Genomic DNA, 15,738 nt, shown 5'->3' on the forward strand with positions numbered 1-15,738 from the left:
TGGCCTCTCCCATTGCGGAGCACAGGCTCCGGACGCGCAGGCTCAGCGGCCATGGCTCACGGGCCCAGCCGCTCCGCGGCATGTGGGATCTTCCTGGACCGGGGCACGAACCCGTGTCCCCTGCATTGGCAGGCAGGCTCTCAACCACTGTGCCACCAGGGAAGCCCTTAGTTGTTTTTTTTTAACATAAAATGGAATCATTCTATACTTATTTTTCAGTTTCTAGTGTATATCATGGTCATCTCTCTATGTCTTTTTAATAACTACATACACTTTAATATTTTTAAAGCTGTGCTACAGATGTATCACAATTTATTTAACCATTCCCCTATAGATGGCTACCCAGGTTGTTTCTAGTTGTTTGTCACTACAAATACTGCAATAAATATCCTCATGCACATATGCTTTTGTATCTATGGGATAAACTGACAAAGATAGGATTATAGGCTGAAGGCCATATATATATATATGAAGGCCATACACACACACACACACACACACACACACACACACACACACACACACATATATCTTTAGTTGGACTACAAACTGCCTAACTACTTTCCAAAAACGTATCAATTCAAATTCCCACCAGCAACCCATGAGAGCACAAAGTTTACCTATATCCTCACCATTTTAACTTTTCCATGGATGAAAAATGGTTATCTTACTGTTGTATTAATTTGCACTTTCCCCAATACTAATAAAGTTGACCTTCTTTCATAGGCTTACTGGTCATTTGAATTTCCACTTCAATGACTTACATATTTTTCTATTAGATTACATTTATTTTATTAATTTGTCAGGCTCTTTATTGATAATGAGGATTAACCTTTTGTCATTTGTGGTACAAATACTTTTTCTTCAAATTAATATGTGTTGTTTGATTTTTGTTTATGGTATACATTGACAAATTTTTAAAAATTCTTTATGGCTTTGGATTTTCTTGCTTCCCTTAGGCAAGGCTCTCCTACATCACATGTTTATACAAATATTTTTCTAGCTTTTTCTAAAATTGATATTTTCAATTTAAATGTTTATAACCTACCTGGAATTTATTTTTATATATGGTAAGCCAAAGGTCTGAATTTTCTTTCAGAAGGATGGTTATCAGCATAATTTATTAAATAAACCATGCATTTCCAATTGAAATAAAACTCCAACACCTCCCTATCAGAAATAGATTCAGCAGGCAGAAAATCAGTAAGGTCAAAGTTGAACTCAACAACACTGTCAATCAACTGGATATGATGGACACCTGTACACTACTTTATTCAATAACAGCAGAATACACATTCTTCTCAAGCTCACATGGAACATTCACTAAGACAGACCACATTCTGGGTCATAAAACATAACCTTAACAAATTTAAAAGAATAGAAATCATACAATGTCTGCTCTCAGACCACAGTGGAATTAAACTAGAAATCAATAACAAAAAGATAACTGGAAAATCCCCAAATACAGGGAGATTAAACAACATACTTCTAAATAACACATGGGTCAAAGAACAAATCTCAAGAGAAAGTTAAAAATATTTTGAACTAAATGAAAAGGTAACTTATCAAAATTTGTGGGATGCAATAAAAGCAGTGCTTAGGGCTTCCCTGGTGGCGCGGTGGTTGCGCGTCCGCCTGCCGATGCGGGGGGGCCGGGTTCGCGCCCCGGTCTGGGAGGATCCCGCGTGCCGCGGAGCGGCTGGGCCCGTGGGCCGTGGCCGCTGGGCCTGCGCGTCCGGAGCCTGTGCTCCGCGGCGGGAGAGGCCACAGCGGAGAGAGGCCCGCATACCACCCAAAAAAAAAAAAAAAAAAAAAAAAAAAAGCAGTGCTTAGATGGAAATTTATAGAATTGAATGCATGCATATATTAGAAAACAAGAAAGATCTAAAAATCAATAATCTAAGTTTCCACCTTAGGAAACTAGAACAAGAAGAACAAATTAAATGGAAAGTAAGCAGAAGAAGAGAAATTATAAGAATCAGAGCAGAAATAAATGAAATTGAAAACAGGAAATCAATAGAGAAAAATAATTGAAACAAATAGCTAGTTCTTTGAAAAGATCAATAAAACTAATGTGCCTTTAGCCAGGCTAACTAAAAAAAAAAAAGAGAAAGGACACAAATTACCCAAATCAGAAATGAAAGAGGGTACAACACTACAGATCCTATGGACATTAAAAGGATAATAAAGGAATACTATGAACAATTCTCTGCCCACAAATTTGATAACCTAGATGAAATGGATCAATTACTTGAACAAGACAGAATTTGCTGAAACTCATACAAGAAGAAACAGACAATCGGAATAGGCCTACATCTATTAAAGTAATTGATTTAATAATTAATAAATGTCTAAAACAGACAGTACCAGGCCCAGAGGGGCTCATTGGTGAATTCTACCAAACATTTAAGGAAGAAATTCTGCCAGTATTCTACAAATCTCCTTCAGAGGACAGAAGCAGAGGGAATTCTTCTTAATTCATTCTATGAGGCCAGCATTACCCTAATACCAAAGACATTATAAAACAAGAATTTATAAAATATAACGATTACCAATAATATAATAGGATATTTCAAGACTATTTTGTATAAGCTTTGGCAAAATAGATATTTAACAGTAATAAATAATGATTATAAAAAGCAATCTTTGAAAAGCAAAATAGCCCAAATTTTTAGCATCAGAGAATATTTAAATTTTAGTATATGTATCTATTTTATATTTTATGCAGACTTACACTATCTCTTTAACTAAAGAAAAAAGGAAATATACTCTCAGGAAGTCAAAGAACTCACAGAACAGTCCTAACAGTTTATACTTAATTGTTCATTAAGCATTTAGATGAGCTGACCATTTCTAGACACTGTACAAGATACTGACTTTACAGATGATGAAGAAGAAAAAAATCCCTGTCCTCAGGTACTCAATCTAGAAAGGGAGGCAGCCAAATAAAGTAAGAAGTATGGTATATGTTTCTCTGTCTTTAGGTCTTTGCTCCTGCAATGGTTATGGTGGGAGAAAAATGAAGGAAGTATCTAAGAGTAGCAGTGGAGTTGGGAGAAGACAACGTAGAGGAGATGTTAGGAAGCCTCCTCAGAAAAGGTGATGGAATAAACTGCACATGAAAGAAAAGTAGAATATCCAAGAAGAAGAAAGTCTGACAAGGTTTTTTTTTTTTTCAGGGAGAGAACAGCATGGTGGGAAGAGAGACAATTCAGCATCTCTTGGATGACCACAAATATACTGCGGTAAAGATTATACCTTTTCTTTTAGATATCATGAGTCTGATGCACTTTCAGACCATGTATTAGAGTTCTGCAGGAAACTGGAAATAAAAGTTTTAGGCTTAAGACAAAGTTTGGTTGAAAACAGAGTTGAAGCCATTATGGAAAAGGTGACTGTGGATGAAACAGTCCAGGGAAAATGTGCAGGGTGAAAAGAGGATCAAAATTGAATTCTGAGAAATACAAGCACTTGAGGTCTAGCAGGCGAACCCAAATGCAGACTTAAAAAAAAAAGAAAAAAAAGGAAAAGAAAAAGAGGGAAAGAAGAACTAAGAAAACAGGATGAACTAAATTAAATACCAAGGATATTTCAAGGGCAGAGTAGATAATAGTATCAAATGCAGTAGATGTAAAGACTAAAATGTATCCACTGTTCCTTGGTAACTTTAGCTAGGACAGTTACAGTCATGTAGTGGGGTGTATGCCAGACTATGGTAGACTGAGTAATTAATGGGATTAAGGAAGTAGGAGCATCTAGCATAGACTTTTCTTGCACAAGGTTTAGATGTAAAAGTAGAGGCAAGAACAGGTGCTGATGCAAGTGAGTTTACAGGTTTGGTGGAAGGAATTTGAATGAGTTCCTTCTGATGACTTCTGTTTTCTCTGGTTAGGAGAAGGTGAGATCTTTTGCTAAGACTCTGAAAATAAGTGGCTGAGGAGAGTGAAGGACAGAAACAGGCACTGGGAAGACTAGGTCAGCTGACCAGAAAGATCTAGGATGGTCAGGCATTATTGCAGACCTTTAGATCAGGTTATGGAGAACCTTATTGTGAAATCACTAAAGGAAATCTTAAATGTTAATACTCATCTTGGCTATCTTATCAGTAAGCAAGAACTTAGAGCAAAGTATAAGACAATTTTCTATTTTTAATTAGCAAACTGAAATTAAGCAAAAAATTTAAATATGAATGTTTACTAAATATGGATATTTTGATCCAGAGATCTAGAGAGCTGTAGAAAAGAAAATATATAAAAGCAATTCTTTTAAACTTATCACATATTTTCTTAAAAAGAGAAAAAAATCAAAGTTAAATAATGTTCTAGTAAAAGTACTAAATAAATTAACCGCTAGGAACTTAAAGCATTAAATCCCAAGTCTTTCTATTGAGGTAAGATGTTAAAAATAGCTTTATGAGTGTGAAATTTGAAATATTCCATTTATCTCTCTAACTCCTCAACTATGATGCGTTTGTATGTGTAGCTTATTTTAAGTGATAGAAAAGTAATTGAACAAAAGGTTCTGATAAAGTATTCTTCATAAGAAGTAAGTATTCTCCCTCTCTCTGTCTCTCGCTCTCTCCCCCTCCACCCTCTAATGTACCACCTACAACAATTATTTCGGAACCGCTATAGTTTGTTCAGGTCACACTTTTACAGTGAAAATAAGTGTAAGTGATAGAAAATGTTTTATTCAATAAAATCAAGATTGCTTTCTGATAATATTAATTTCTATTTACAGATTTGTCACTTTGAATATAGAAAATCAAGATAACTATTAACTCCAGAATTCAAGTGTAAAAACTGCCTTTGAACTTTATACAATCATTATCTGGGATTACTACTTTTATTCTACAACTATACTTCTGGAAAAATTCTAAGTCTGTTTTTGAAATGGTAGTAGTTAGCTCCTCTGCAGAGACAGGACTTGCTAACTTAGCTCCTGATCAGTGAAGTTGGTAGGTCATCTACACAGTTAGGTCAGGACAAGAATTACTACCTCTTCTACAAGAGTTGATACACTCACAAAAAATGCCTAGCGTACACTCAAAACTGTTTTGTAAACTGTTATTTTTAACGTGTCACCTCAAAACATCAGCAGTATCATTTGGTTTAAAACTGCTCTAAAATAAATCACAAGGTTTATTCTTTCAAAAAGGAAGCAAGTGATTTTTGATAGTGCTGTTCAGAGCGGGAGATTTAAAACACTCACACACACACACACACACACAAGCATGCATACATAATTTGCAAAGGTTACAGGTGTAGTTTTTATAATATATGTTAATAATGTTTGATTTTCTTAAAAACTGCATTATTATAAATTATAATTAATTTATAACATAATTACATGTAATATGTAATTACTATTGCTACCATCAATGGTGACCTGTTACATCAAGTACTGTGTTAATAAAAGGCGCACATAGATTTCATTTAATTCTTTCAACCACACTGGGATATAAAAATTATTACCTATATCTAAGTATGGGTAAGTTGCAGTATGAAGAAATTTAACTCACTCAATGACTCATTTCAAATAAGTTGAGGGAACTAGGAGTTGAAACTAGGTCATACGATTGTAAACAAAACCCATGTTTTTAACCGCTAGGTTAGGGAACTATTAGTTTGCTATTTATTAAAATCTTTAAATAGATGACTTATAGGATCAGTGGGCTTCAGAAAAAAAAAATTCTCCAAAATATTTCAAAAAGAATCAATGTCTCACACTATTTTCTTTATTGAATCTATTACCTGTCTGTTGGTGATTTCTCTTCATATTCATTTTATTTCCTAAAATAAAATGTTCTTATACTTAGAAAAATAACATTCCCACATAATCTGTCAATTTTTAAACCCATAAAAATCGTGCATATTTTGAAAGTAACTGTAGGGACAAAGTAGTCATTTACATATATCGAGCTGTCCATCTTTATTTCTCCCTATTATAACTCCCAGTTCTACCACACATCTTCACTGATCTAAATTGGTGGACTCCACTTCTTAACATTTTACTTATTGTTCTGTCGTATATATAGGTTCACACTTTCCAACTAATTATTAATAACAAAAACGTCTATGTTAAGCACACAGTGATTAAATTATATGTTAATCTTATCTTAGAACTCTAAACTACAGTGAATTTGAAAATTAAAAAGGGAGTAAATATTAGACTAAGAAAAAAATATTTCTACTATGAATGCAGGTCTTTGAAAAACAAATATCAAATCTGGCCCATCCTTTTTCTTCTTACCTCAGGTTGGCTGGAAGTATTCAAAATGAGAGCCCATAATTCAGCTCTCAGTGCTGTGGGACTTCCTTGTCTGATATACTGTTGAGCAGCTGCACTATCTTGTTCTGATAGAACTGTCAAAAGTATATTAAAATCTCATTAGAAAATTCATAATGTAAGAAAGAACACTGAAATCTTTAAAAATCTTTTGGGAAGCTAACATTTCATCTTTATGTCTAACATAATTGCATCATATCTTGACAATCTTCTTTTACTCTCAGATTTTTTTTTTTTTTTTTTTTTTTGGCCATGGCTCACGGGCCCAGCCGCTCCACGGCATGTGGGATCTTCCCGGACCGGGGCACGAACCTGTGTCCCCTGCATCGGCAGGCGGACTCCCAACCACTGCGCCACCAGGGAAGCCCTACTCTCAGATTTTTGATGTGGCCTTATTTACAGCCCTGTAAATTTCAATCCATAAGCTCCTCCACCTCCTACCCCACCAGGTGAAAGTTTTTAATGTAGGTACCTTGATTTCACTGTGCTTTAACTATAGCTCCACGGATGTGAAAATTGTGATGCATACATAGAATAATTTTTGGATTTCATGATCACATGAAGTCATAGCTACAGAAACCCTAAATTTCTTATGCATATTCTACTAAGTCATGAATGTTTTAGTATTTGGAAGTGGTATGCTATTTGAAGTATTATGACTGAGAATTCTAAAGAAGGTGGATATCTATTCTATTAGATGACTTTTTAGCTATCTGCCAAAATCAACAAAAAAGAGGGATTTTTAAAGAAGTAAGAAGAAAAAAGATCTGATAACCTTTTAAAAAGGCCTAAAATTATTCATGAGCAGTCAAGTTCACAAAATTAATATATTATCCTTTTGTTTTCATCTTTATGTTAATGAAAATACTAGCTATTAAGTCTGGAAATTAAGCCCCCCTACAAAACAAACAAACAAAACCAAAAAATAAAAAAGTAAAAACAAAAGAAGAAATACTAGACAACTGCTGATATTTGTCAGTTTTATTTTCTTATATTTTCTTCTTAAAAGAAAAAGGAAAAAAATCTTACACTAAATGAAAATGAAACAAAGGGACCACATGATAACTTGCAATTGTGTTTAATGAAAATATCAAAACATACAAATGTAGTCTTCTAAATAAATAGGATTCTGAAAACTTGAACTAGGGAGTTTAGAACATGATAATATAATTGCCATAGAAGATTTATTCTGACACAAAGACTTACCTGCACTTCATATTTCAAAGACAAAACAGGATTTATAAAAATAAGGAAAAGAATCTTAAAAAGATGGGGAAAATTTATTCTCCAGAACGCTAACAGCTGCTTAAGTTATTAAGCCCTACCATGGTGAACAGTCGCTGGGAAGTGTGACAGTTATTATTTTCTCCTGATGCAGGAGCATATTCCTATTAACACTAATGAGAAGGGTGTGGGCACATCAAAGAGAGAACCTGGCTCTTTGATTTTAAAATGAAATTCTACTGTTGAATGGATTAAGCTAATATCCTTGAGAAATGCGTGCCTGCATTTATCATTTCCTTTTTAGTGACCCATCTGTGTCCTTCTTTATCTGACATTTATTGATAAAGCCAAATTGATGCATTTCCCCTCTTTATAAAGATTCCCATTGTTTTCTCTACATTGTTAAATTTTATTCCTTTTTAGGTCTTTAGCTTCTCGGAGATTAAATTTCAGTTGAGGGTATACAATACAGACATTTACTTGAGACTATCTCATTTTCCGAAATTAAAATAGGTAAAATCAAAAGCTTACCTTTTTGCCCAATACGTACATGCTCATTTTCAAAAAGTTCTAAAAATGATAAAATAAATAAAATTATTAGACAAATATAATCAGCCACATTTAGAACAATATTATGTAAATTTTTTCTGGTGTTGACGCTTTTAATTATTTTCAAAGCTGAATGGCTCTCCAGGAAACTATAAGAATATTTATCTTTATATGTGGAAAAATCTTTTTTCTAAGTCATTTCAAGTTTGTAGAAATGAAAAGGAAGTATATTTAATCAGAAGAAAAGATTGATAAACTAATTGTCTTTGTTAAAATAATACAGAATATCTTCTCACAACACAAATCTTTGTCCATTCATCTTTAACTTTTTTTTCCTAAAAACAAAACAAAACTTATTGATAGCTTTATTTGCAAATCCCTACTTCTACTCTAATCTACCATGAAAGCAAATCTAATAAAAGCCTTAATACTATATAGGAAATCCCACTTTACAAATGCCATTTAAAAAGATTGTATGGGAGAAACAAAGATTTCTTTTTTTTTGTTTGGTTGGTTTTTTTTGTGGTATGCGGGCCTCCCTCTGCCGTGGCCTCCCCCGTTGCGGAGCACAGGCTCCGGACGCGCAGGCCCAGCGGCCATGGCTCACGGGCCCAGCCGCTCCGCGGCATGCGGGATCCTCCCAGACCGGGGCGCGAAGCCGGTTCCCCTGCATCGGCACGCGGACGCACAACCACTTCGCCACCAGGGAAGCCCCAGATTTGTTTTTAAAGTACCAATCATAATGGAAATAACCTCCTAAACTAGATCATATTAAAACCAAGAAACATCTGTTCATCAAAAGATACGACTGAGAGTGAAAAGGTAAGTCACAGAGTGGAAGACTATATTTGCAATACATATATCCAGCAAAGGACTTGTACTTAGAACATATAAAGCACTCCCAGTAAGTCAATTTAAAAAAGACAACTATCTGACACAAATAGGCAGAAGCTGTGAACAGGTTCTTTACAAAAGAGGTAATCCAACGGACCAATAAACATATGAAAAGATGCCCAACCACATCAGTCACAAGAGAAATGCAATTAAAACCATTATGAAATACACACCTATCACAATGGCTAAAATGAAAAAGACTGACAATTCTAAATGCAAAGAAAACGGAGCAAATGAGCTTCTCATACAAAGGTGGTAGGAGTGTAAATCAGTACAGCCATCTTGGAAAACTGTTTGGCAACATCTACTAACACTGAATATATGCACGCCCTATGATAGCAGCACATCGCTCTCAGGTACGCATCTTAATGTATACCTATGTGCACCAGGAGACTTACACAAGAATATGCACAGAAGCACTACTGATTATAGTCAGCCCCCTATGTCTGTGGATTCAACCAACCACGGATTGAAAACATTTGAAAAAAAATTCCAGAAAGTTCCAAAAAGCAAAACTTGAATTTGCTGTGTGCCAAGCACTACACTGAATCTGTGTGAATGAACTGATGTGTTGGCATACCCTGCTGTAGTCTCCCGCCATTTCATGGATCCTCAGTCTCCAGCATTTGTGTTTGAGTATTGTTCACCTTGTGTCTTGTTTATTTATCACTCACGTTGTGTGCACCCTTTGTTTCTGTGAAAAAATGGCTCCTAAAGAGCAATTAAGTGGTCAAAACAATCCCTCAAAAGCTATGTAAAGCAATTATACTACAATAAAGATGTTAAAAAAATAATAATTTTTTAAAAAGCTAAACAATCCCTCAAAGGCTAAGAGGGAGCGTTAAGTGCTATCTCTCAACAAGAAAATTAAAATCTTAGATCTTTTGAAAAGTGGCATATTTCTTGCCAAGGTGGGCCATAAGGTCAGTAAGAACAAATTGAGCATTTGCAAAATAAAGCAGAAAGAAGCTGAAATTTGTGGAAGTGTTTGTGCTGCCCCTACAACAGCAAAAATGGTCTCTCATTCATGACAAAATGCTCAAAAAGGCCTCAAGTATGTGGCTGGAGGACATGTCACAGAAGCACATCCCTGTTCATGGCAAAATGATGCGTGAAAAAGCACTTAGCCTCTGTGAATACTACTGTGACGGGGTTGAGGAGAATGAAGGAGTTTAAGGTTCGTAAGGGATGGCTGGCTAACTATGTAAAGTGCTACAGCCTCAAGAACTTGGAGATCATGGGAGAATCAGCATTGGCTGATGGCAAGGCAGCTTCAGTGTTCTCAGAAGAGCTCAAAAAACTTATAGAAGAGAAAGGCTACCTTCCAGAGCAAATCTTCAATTGTGATGCAATGGGATTGTTCTGGAAGGAGATGTCCAATCGTACTTATATCCATAAGAGTGCAAAGTAGGCCCCAGGGTTCAGGGCCTGGAAAGATCACCTTAGGCTGGTGCTGTGTGGCAGGCAATGCAACAGGTCACGTGATCAATCCAGGCCTCATCTACTGAGCAAGCAATCCCCAGGCCCTTCAGAACAAAAACAAAAATTGCCTGCCTATGTTCTAGCAATACAAGAAGGCTTGGGCAATGGCCATTTTGTTCTTGGAGAGGTTCCATCAGCACTTCATTCCTGAAGTAAAGGGATGAAGAGAAGGGGCTGCCATTCAAGGTCCTCCTCATAACTGACAACACTCTGCTTCACTGGCGAGAATGTGGACGTGATGTTCCTGTCTCCTGCAGCAGCGCACTGAGGTGAATTAACACCTACCTCGCCTTCAGGAGGTTTTGTGCTGCCCCTGATGCTAACCCTGACTAAGCAGCATTATCGATTTACGAAACAGCTTCACAACTGCAGGTGCAGTTTTGCTTCCTGCAGAGGCTGTAGATGCCTTAAGGCCTGAGACCGCCGATGCATGCTGGAGGCAGTTCTGGAGTGAGGTGATCAGTGATTTCAGGGGCTTCTCCACTACTGATGCAGAAGTCAGTAGTATTTTGAATGTTGCAAGGGAAGTTTGGTGTGGAAGGCTTCTCTGACATGATCGAAGACAATGTTGAGGAACACACAGAAGAGCGTAGAGAAACCCTTACCAACAAGGAACTTGAAGATTTGCTGAAATCCTCTAAAGATGATGTTGATGGTGAAGATCATGATGCAGAAGATTTAGAGGAGGCAGAGCCATCAATCTGGACACTTGAAAAATTTGCAGCAGTTTCTCAAGTATGATTAGAGAGAGAACATACATGTGTGTGGAAGTGGGGATGGGAGTAGCAGGAGGGGGAGGGACAGTGTGAGGAGGCAAGAGATGAGACCTGAACAGTAAAAATAGTGGTTATCCTTGACACAGGGGATAAAGATTGAAAGATGGTAGGAAGGGGCTTCAGTTTGTCGATGTGGTGGTAATTTAGTTAGGTATGTCCAATTCATGCAAATTTATTGAGCCATTCTCTTAGAATTTTGCCAACAAAATGACTTACATATGTCTAATGAGTTTTCAGAATTATTTCAAATAAAAAGACAAACATCTAGTTGAACTCTAATAATTGTAACATACAAGATTCTATTCAATAATTAATAGTAACCAAGGAGAGGCAAAAAGCATGTTAGTTGTCAGATATTAAAAAGCTACTAGATTAATTTGGAAATGGCAAGATAAACCTTAACCTCACTCTCATTTTCATTTAGTATATGCCATATGGGAGAAATACTAACCAGGAGGCACTTGTGTAGAGTCATCTATACCAAGTTGTCCTGCAGTTAAGCCAAGTTCCACGAAGAATTCTTTCTGAAAAATAACACACAGAATTACCATGCATCTCAGACTTTGCTACACATTATTTTAAAAAATCACCTTCACTTAAACATCAACTTAAATGAAAATCACAATGTAAAATAAATCTTTGCTTCATTCAGATATCTAAAGAAGAAAAGAATATTATTGAACTTTTAAACAGTAATGCTTTAGTCCTAAATTTTCCCTTTTTAGGTAACAAACTAATCAGTAAAAGTAAGGAATAATTATTCCGAGGAAAGGATAATAAAATTTAAATCTCTCCTGAAACATACATACACACACAGCATATGTAGCACTTAGCAATTTTATTTTCTAAATTCATTGTCTAAAATTACCAATATAATTCTGTATCTGTGCTTTCTATGGTACTGTACTTCACTCAGCTCTTAATAAAATAAATACTGCAAATATCCAAAACAACTTAAATTAATTTTTAAGTAAAATTAGACTATCAAGTACTCTGCTAAAATAACAATAAATTAGATTTATCCTCCAGACTTCCTCTACTTATCTAGTAATGTCTAAGGAAAGTAATCATGTTTGTCTGTTGTTTTATAAATATATAAAAAACAACCCCATAGTACTCATATTATTTTTATTCCCTAAATAATTAAATATTTCTATTAATATTTGCCTCAGTGTTTTGTTACTATTCCAATTGCTAAAACCAAACTTCCTTCTCCTTTAAAAAATGGAATTAGTTTTAATACTTCATAATTATTTATGATTATTTGTTAGTGATTTATTTGTGTCCCTCATAAGACAGTTATTCAGCCAAACACACACATGTCATTTTTGTATCAATTTTAAATAACTGCCATTATATTTCAATTTTTAACTAAACTAATTTTAATCTATACTTTTAAAAAGCACTGCAACTTACGTTACCAATTTTTAATGACTCAAGTGGTAAAAATTCACTCCTTTGGATATTTTTTTACTCTATGTCAGTAGACCTGGACCCTAATCTCAGATTTCCTTCTCTATGAACATGTATTACCTTTTTTCAACCTCTATCAAAGCATATAATCACACCATATTGAAATTATCTTTTTACTGTCCACCTCCTCATTAGCCTGAAGCTCTTGGAAGACAGAGACTATCTCTTACACACATTTGCGCCTCCTGTTCTTAGCACAGTGCTAAGTGACACATAACAGTGGGGAGTCAGTAAATAGTGAACCACACTACTGAGTTCTAGTTCCCACCTGTTGTCTCTACAACACTGAATTAGTGAACAGGAATTAGTCAGCAACTTCTCCTTAGAGTTAATAAATTTCAGTTTCAAGAAATTCCCTTTTGGCAAGAAAGGGGTAGGAGGTTAAGAGATATAGATTACTACATATAAAATAAATAAGCTACAAGAATATATTGTACAACACAGGGGATATAGCCAATATTTTATTTTATTTTATTTATTTTTTAATAGATCTTTATTGGAGTATAACTGCTTCACAATACTGTGTTAGTTTCTGTTACACAACAAAGTGAATCAGCCATATGCATACATGTGTCCTCATATCCCCTCCCTCTTGAGCCTCCCTCCCATCTTCCCTATCCCACCCCAAAGCACTGAGCTGATCTCCCTGTGCTATGCTGCTGCTTCTCATGAGCCAACTATTTTACATTCAGTAGTGTATATATGTAGATGTTACTCTCACTTCGCTCAAGCTTCGCCCTCCCACCCCATGTCCTTAAGTCCATTCTCTATGACTACCTCTTTATTCCTGCCCTCAGAAAGAGGAAAAACATGTCTCTTTTCCATAGTGGTTTTATCAGTTTACATTCCCACCAACAGTGCAGGAGGGTTCCCTTTTCACCACACCCTTTCCAGCATTTATTGTTTCTAGATTTTTTGATAATGGCCATTCTGACTGGTGTGAAGTGATACCTCATTATAGTTTTGATTTGCATTTCTCTAATAATTAGTGATGTTGAGCATCTTTTTATGTGCCTCTTGGCTATCTGTATGTCTTCCTTGGTGAAATGTCTATTTAGGTCTTCCACCCATTTTTTAATTGGACTGTTTGGTTTTTTGATATTGACCTCCATGAGCTGTTTGTATATTTTAGAGGTTAATCCTTTGTCTGTTGTTTCATTTGCAAATATTTACTCCCATTTTGAGGGTTGTCTTTTTGTCTTGTTTATGGTTTCCTTTGCTGTGCAAAAGCTTTTCAGTTTCATTAGGTCCCGTTTTTTAATTTTCGTTTTTATTTTCATTATTCTAGGAGGTGGGTCAAAAAAGATCTTGCTGTGATTTATGTCATAGAGTGCTCCACCTATGTTTTCCTCTAAGAGTTTTATAGTGTCTGGCCTTACATTTAGGTCTTTAATCCATTTTGAGTTTATTTTTGTGTATGGTGTTAGGGAGTGTTCTAATTTCTTTCTTTCATATGTAGCTGTCCAGTTTTCCCAGCACCACTTATTCAAGAGGCTGTCTTTTCTCCATTGTATATTCTTGCCTCCTTTATCAAAGATAAGGTGACCATATTTGTGTGGGTTTATCTCTGGGCTTTCTATCCTGTTCCATTTTTTCCTATGTTTTCCTCTAAGAGTTTTACAGTGTCTGGTGTTACATTTAAGTCTTTAATCCATCTGGCGTTTATTTTTGTGTATGGTGTTAGGTAGTGTTCTAATTTCAGTATTTTACATGCAGCTGTCCAGTTTTCCCAGGACCACTTATTGAAGAGGCTGTCTTTTCCCCATTGTATGTTCTTGCCTCCTTTGTCGTAAATTAGGTGCCCATATGGGCATGGGTTTATCCCTGGGCTTTCTATCCTGTACCATTGATCTATATTTCTGTTTTTGCGCCAGTACCATACTGTCTTGATTACTATAGCTTTGTGGTACAGTTTGAGGTCGGGGAGCCTGATCCCTCCAACTCCATTTTTCTTTCTCAAGATTCCTTTGGCTATTCGGGGTCTTTTGTGTTTCCATACGAATTGTAAAACTTTTTGTTCTAATTCTGTAAAGAATGCCATTGGTAGTTTGAAATGGACTGCACTGAATCTGTAGATTGTTTTGGGTAGTATAGTCATTTTCAGAGTATTGCTTCTTCCAATCCAAGAACATGGTATATTTCTCCATCTGTTTATGTTATCTTCGATTCCCTTCGTCAGTGTTTTACAGTTTTCTGAGTACAAGTCTTTCGCCTCCTTAGGCAGGTTTATTCCTAGGTATTTTTTTCTTTTTGTCGCTATGGTAAATGACAGTGTTTCCTTAATTATTCTTCCTGATTTTTTGTTGTTGGTGTATAGGAATGCCAGAGATTTCTGTGCATTAATTTTGTATCCTGCAACCTTACCAAATTCATTGATGAGCTCTAGAAGTTTTCTGGTGGCATCGTTAGGATTTTCTATGTATAGTATCATGTCATCTGCAAACAGTGACAGTTTTACTTCTTCTTTTCCAATTTAGATTCGTTTTATTTCTTTTCCTTCTCTGATTGTTGTGGCTAAGATTTCCAAAACTATGTTGAATAAGAGTGGCGAGAGTGGACATAGACAGAGACTATCTCTTACACACATTTGCGCCTCCTGTTCTTAGCACAGTGCTAAGTGACACATAACAGTGGGGAGTCAGTAAATAGTGAACCACACTACTGAGTTCTAGTTCCCACCTGTTGTCTCTACAACACTGAATTAGTGAACAGGAATTAGTCAGCAACTTCTCCTTAGAGTTAATAAATTTCAGTTTCAAGAAATTCCCTTTTGGCAAGAAAGGGGTAGGAGGTTAAGAGATATAGATTACTACATATAAAATAAATAAGCTACAAGAATATATTGTACAACACAGGGGATATAGCCAATATTTTATTTTATTTTATTTTTTTTTTAATAGATCTTTATTGGAGTATAACTGCTTCACAATACTGTGTTAGTTTCTGTTACACAACAAAGTGAATCAGCCATATGCATACACATGTCCCTGTATCCCCTCCCTCTTGAGCCTCCCTCCCACCCTCCTTATCCCACCCCTCTAGGTCATCACAA

General features: G+C 35.8%; 1 protein-coding gene across 4 annotated transcripts in view; it reads right to left on the reverse strand.

Moving 5' to 3' along the window:
* TBC1D19 (TBC1 domain family member 19) overlaps positions 1–15,738 on the reverse strand; it is a 166,912-nt gene that overhangs the window by 64,972 nt on the left and 86,202 nt on the right. For all 4 annotated transcript variants that reach the window (XM_007125144.3, XM_007125146.4, XM_028492081.2 and 1 more), the window contains 3 exons: positions 11,665–11,737; positions 8,044–8,082; positions 6,253–6,365 (listed from right to left, as the gene is read on the reverse strand). In XM_007125144.3, coding sequence (XP_007125206.1) covers positions 6,253–6,365; positions 8,044–8,082; positions 11,665–11,737 — 225 coding nt within the window. The remainder of the gene's footprint in view (positions 1–6,252; positions 6,366–8,043; positions 8,083–11,664; positions 11,738–15,738) is intronic.

The sequence above is a fragment of the Physeter macrocephalus genome, chromosome 7 (genome assembly GCF_002837175.3).
Source record: "Physeter macrocephalus isolate SW-GA chromosome 7, ASM283717v5, whole genome shotgun sequence".
NCBI lineage: Eukaryota > Metazoa > Chordata > Mammalia > Artiodactyla > Physeteridae > Physeter > Physeter macrocephalus.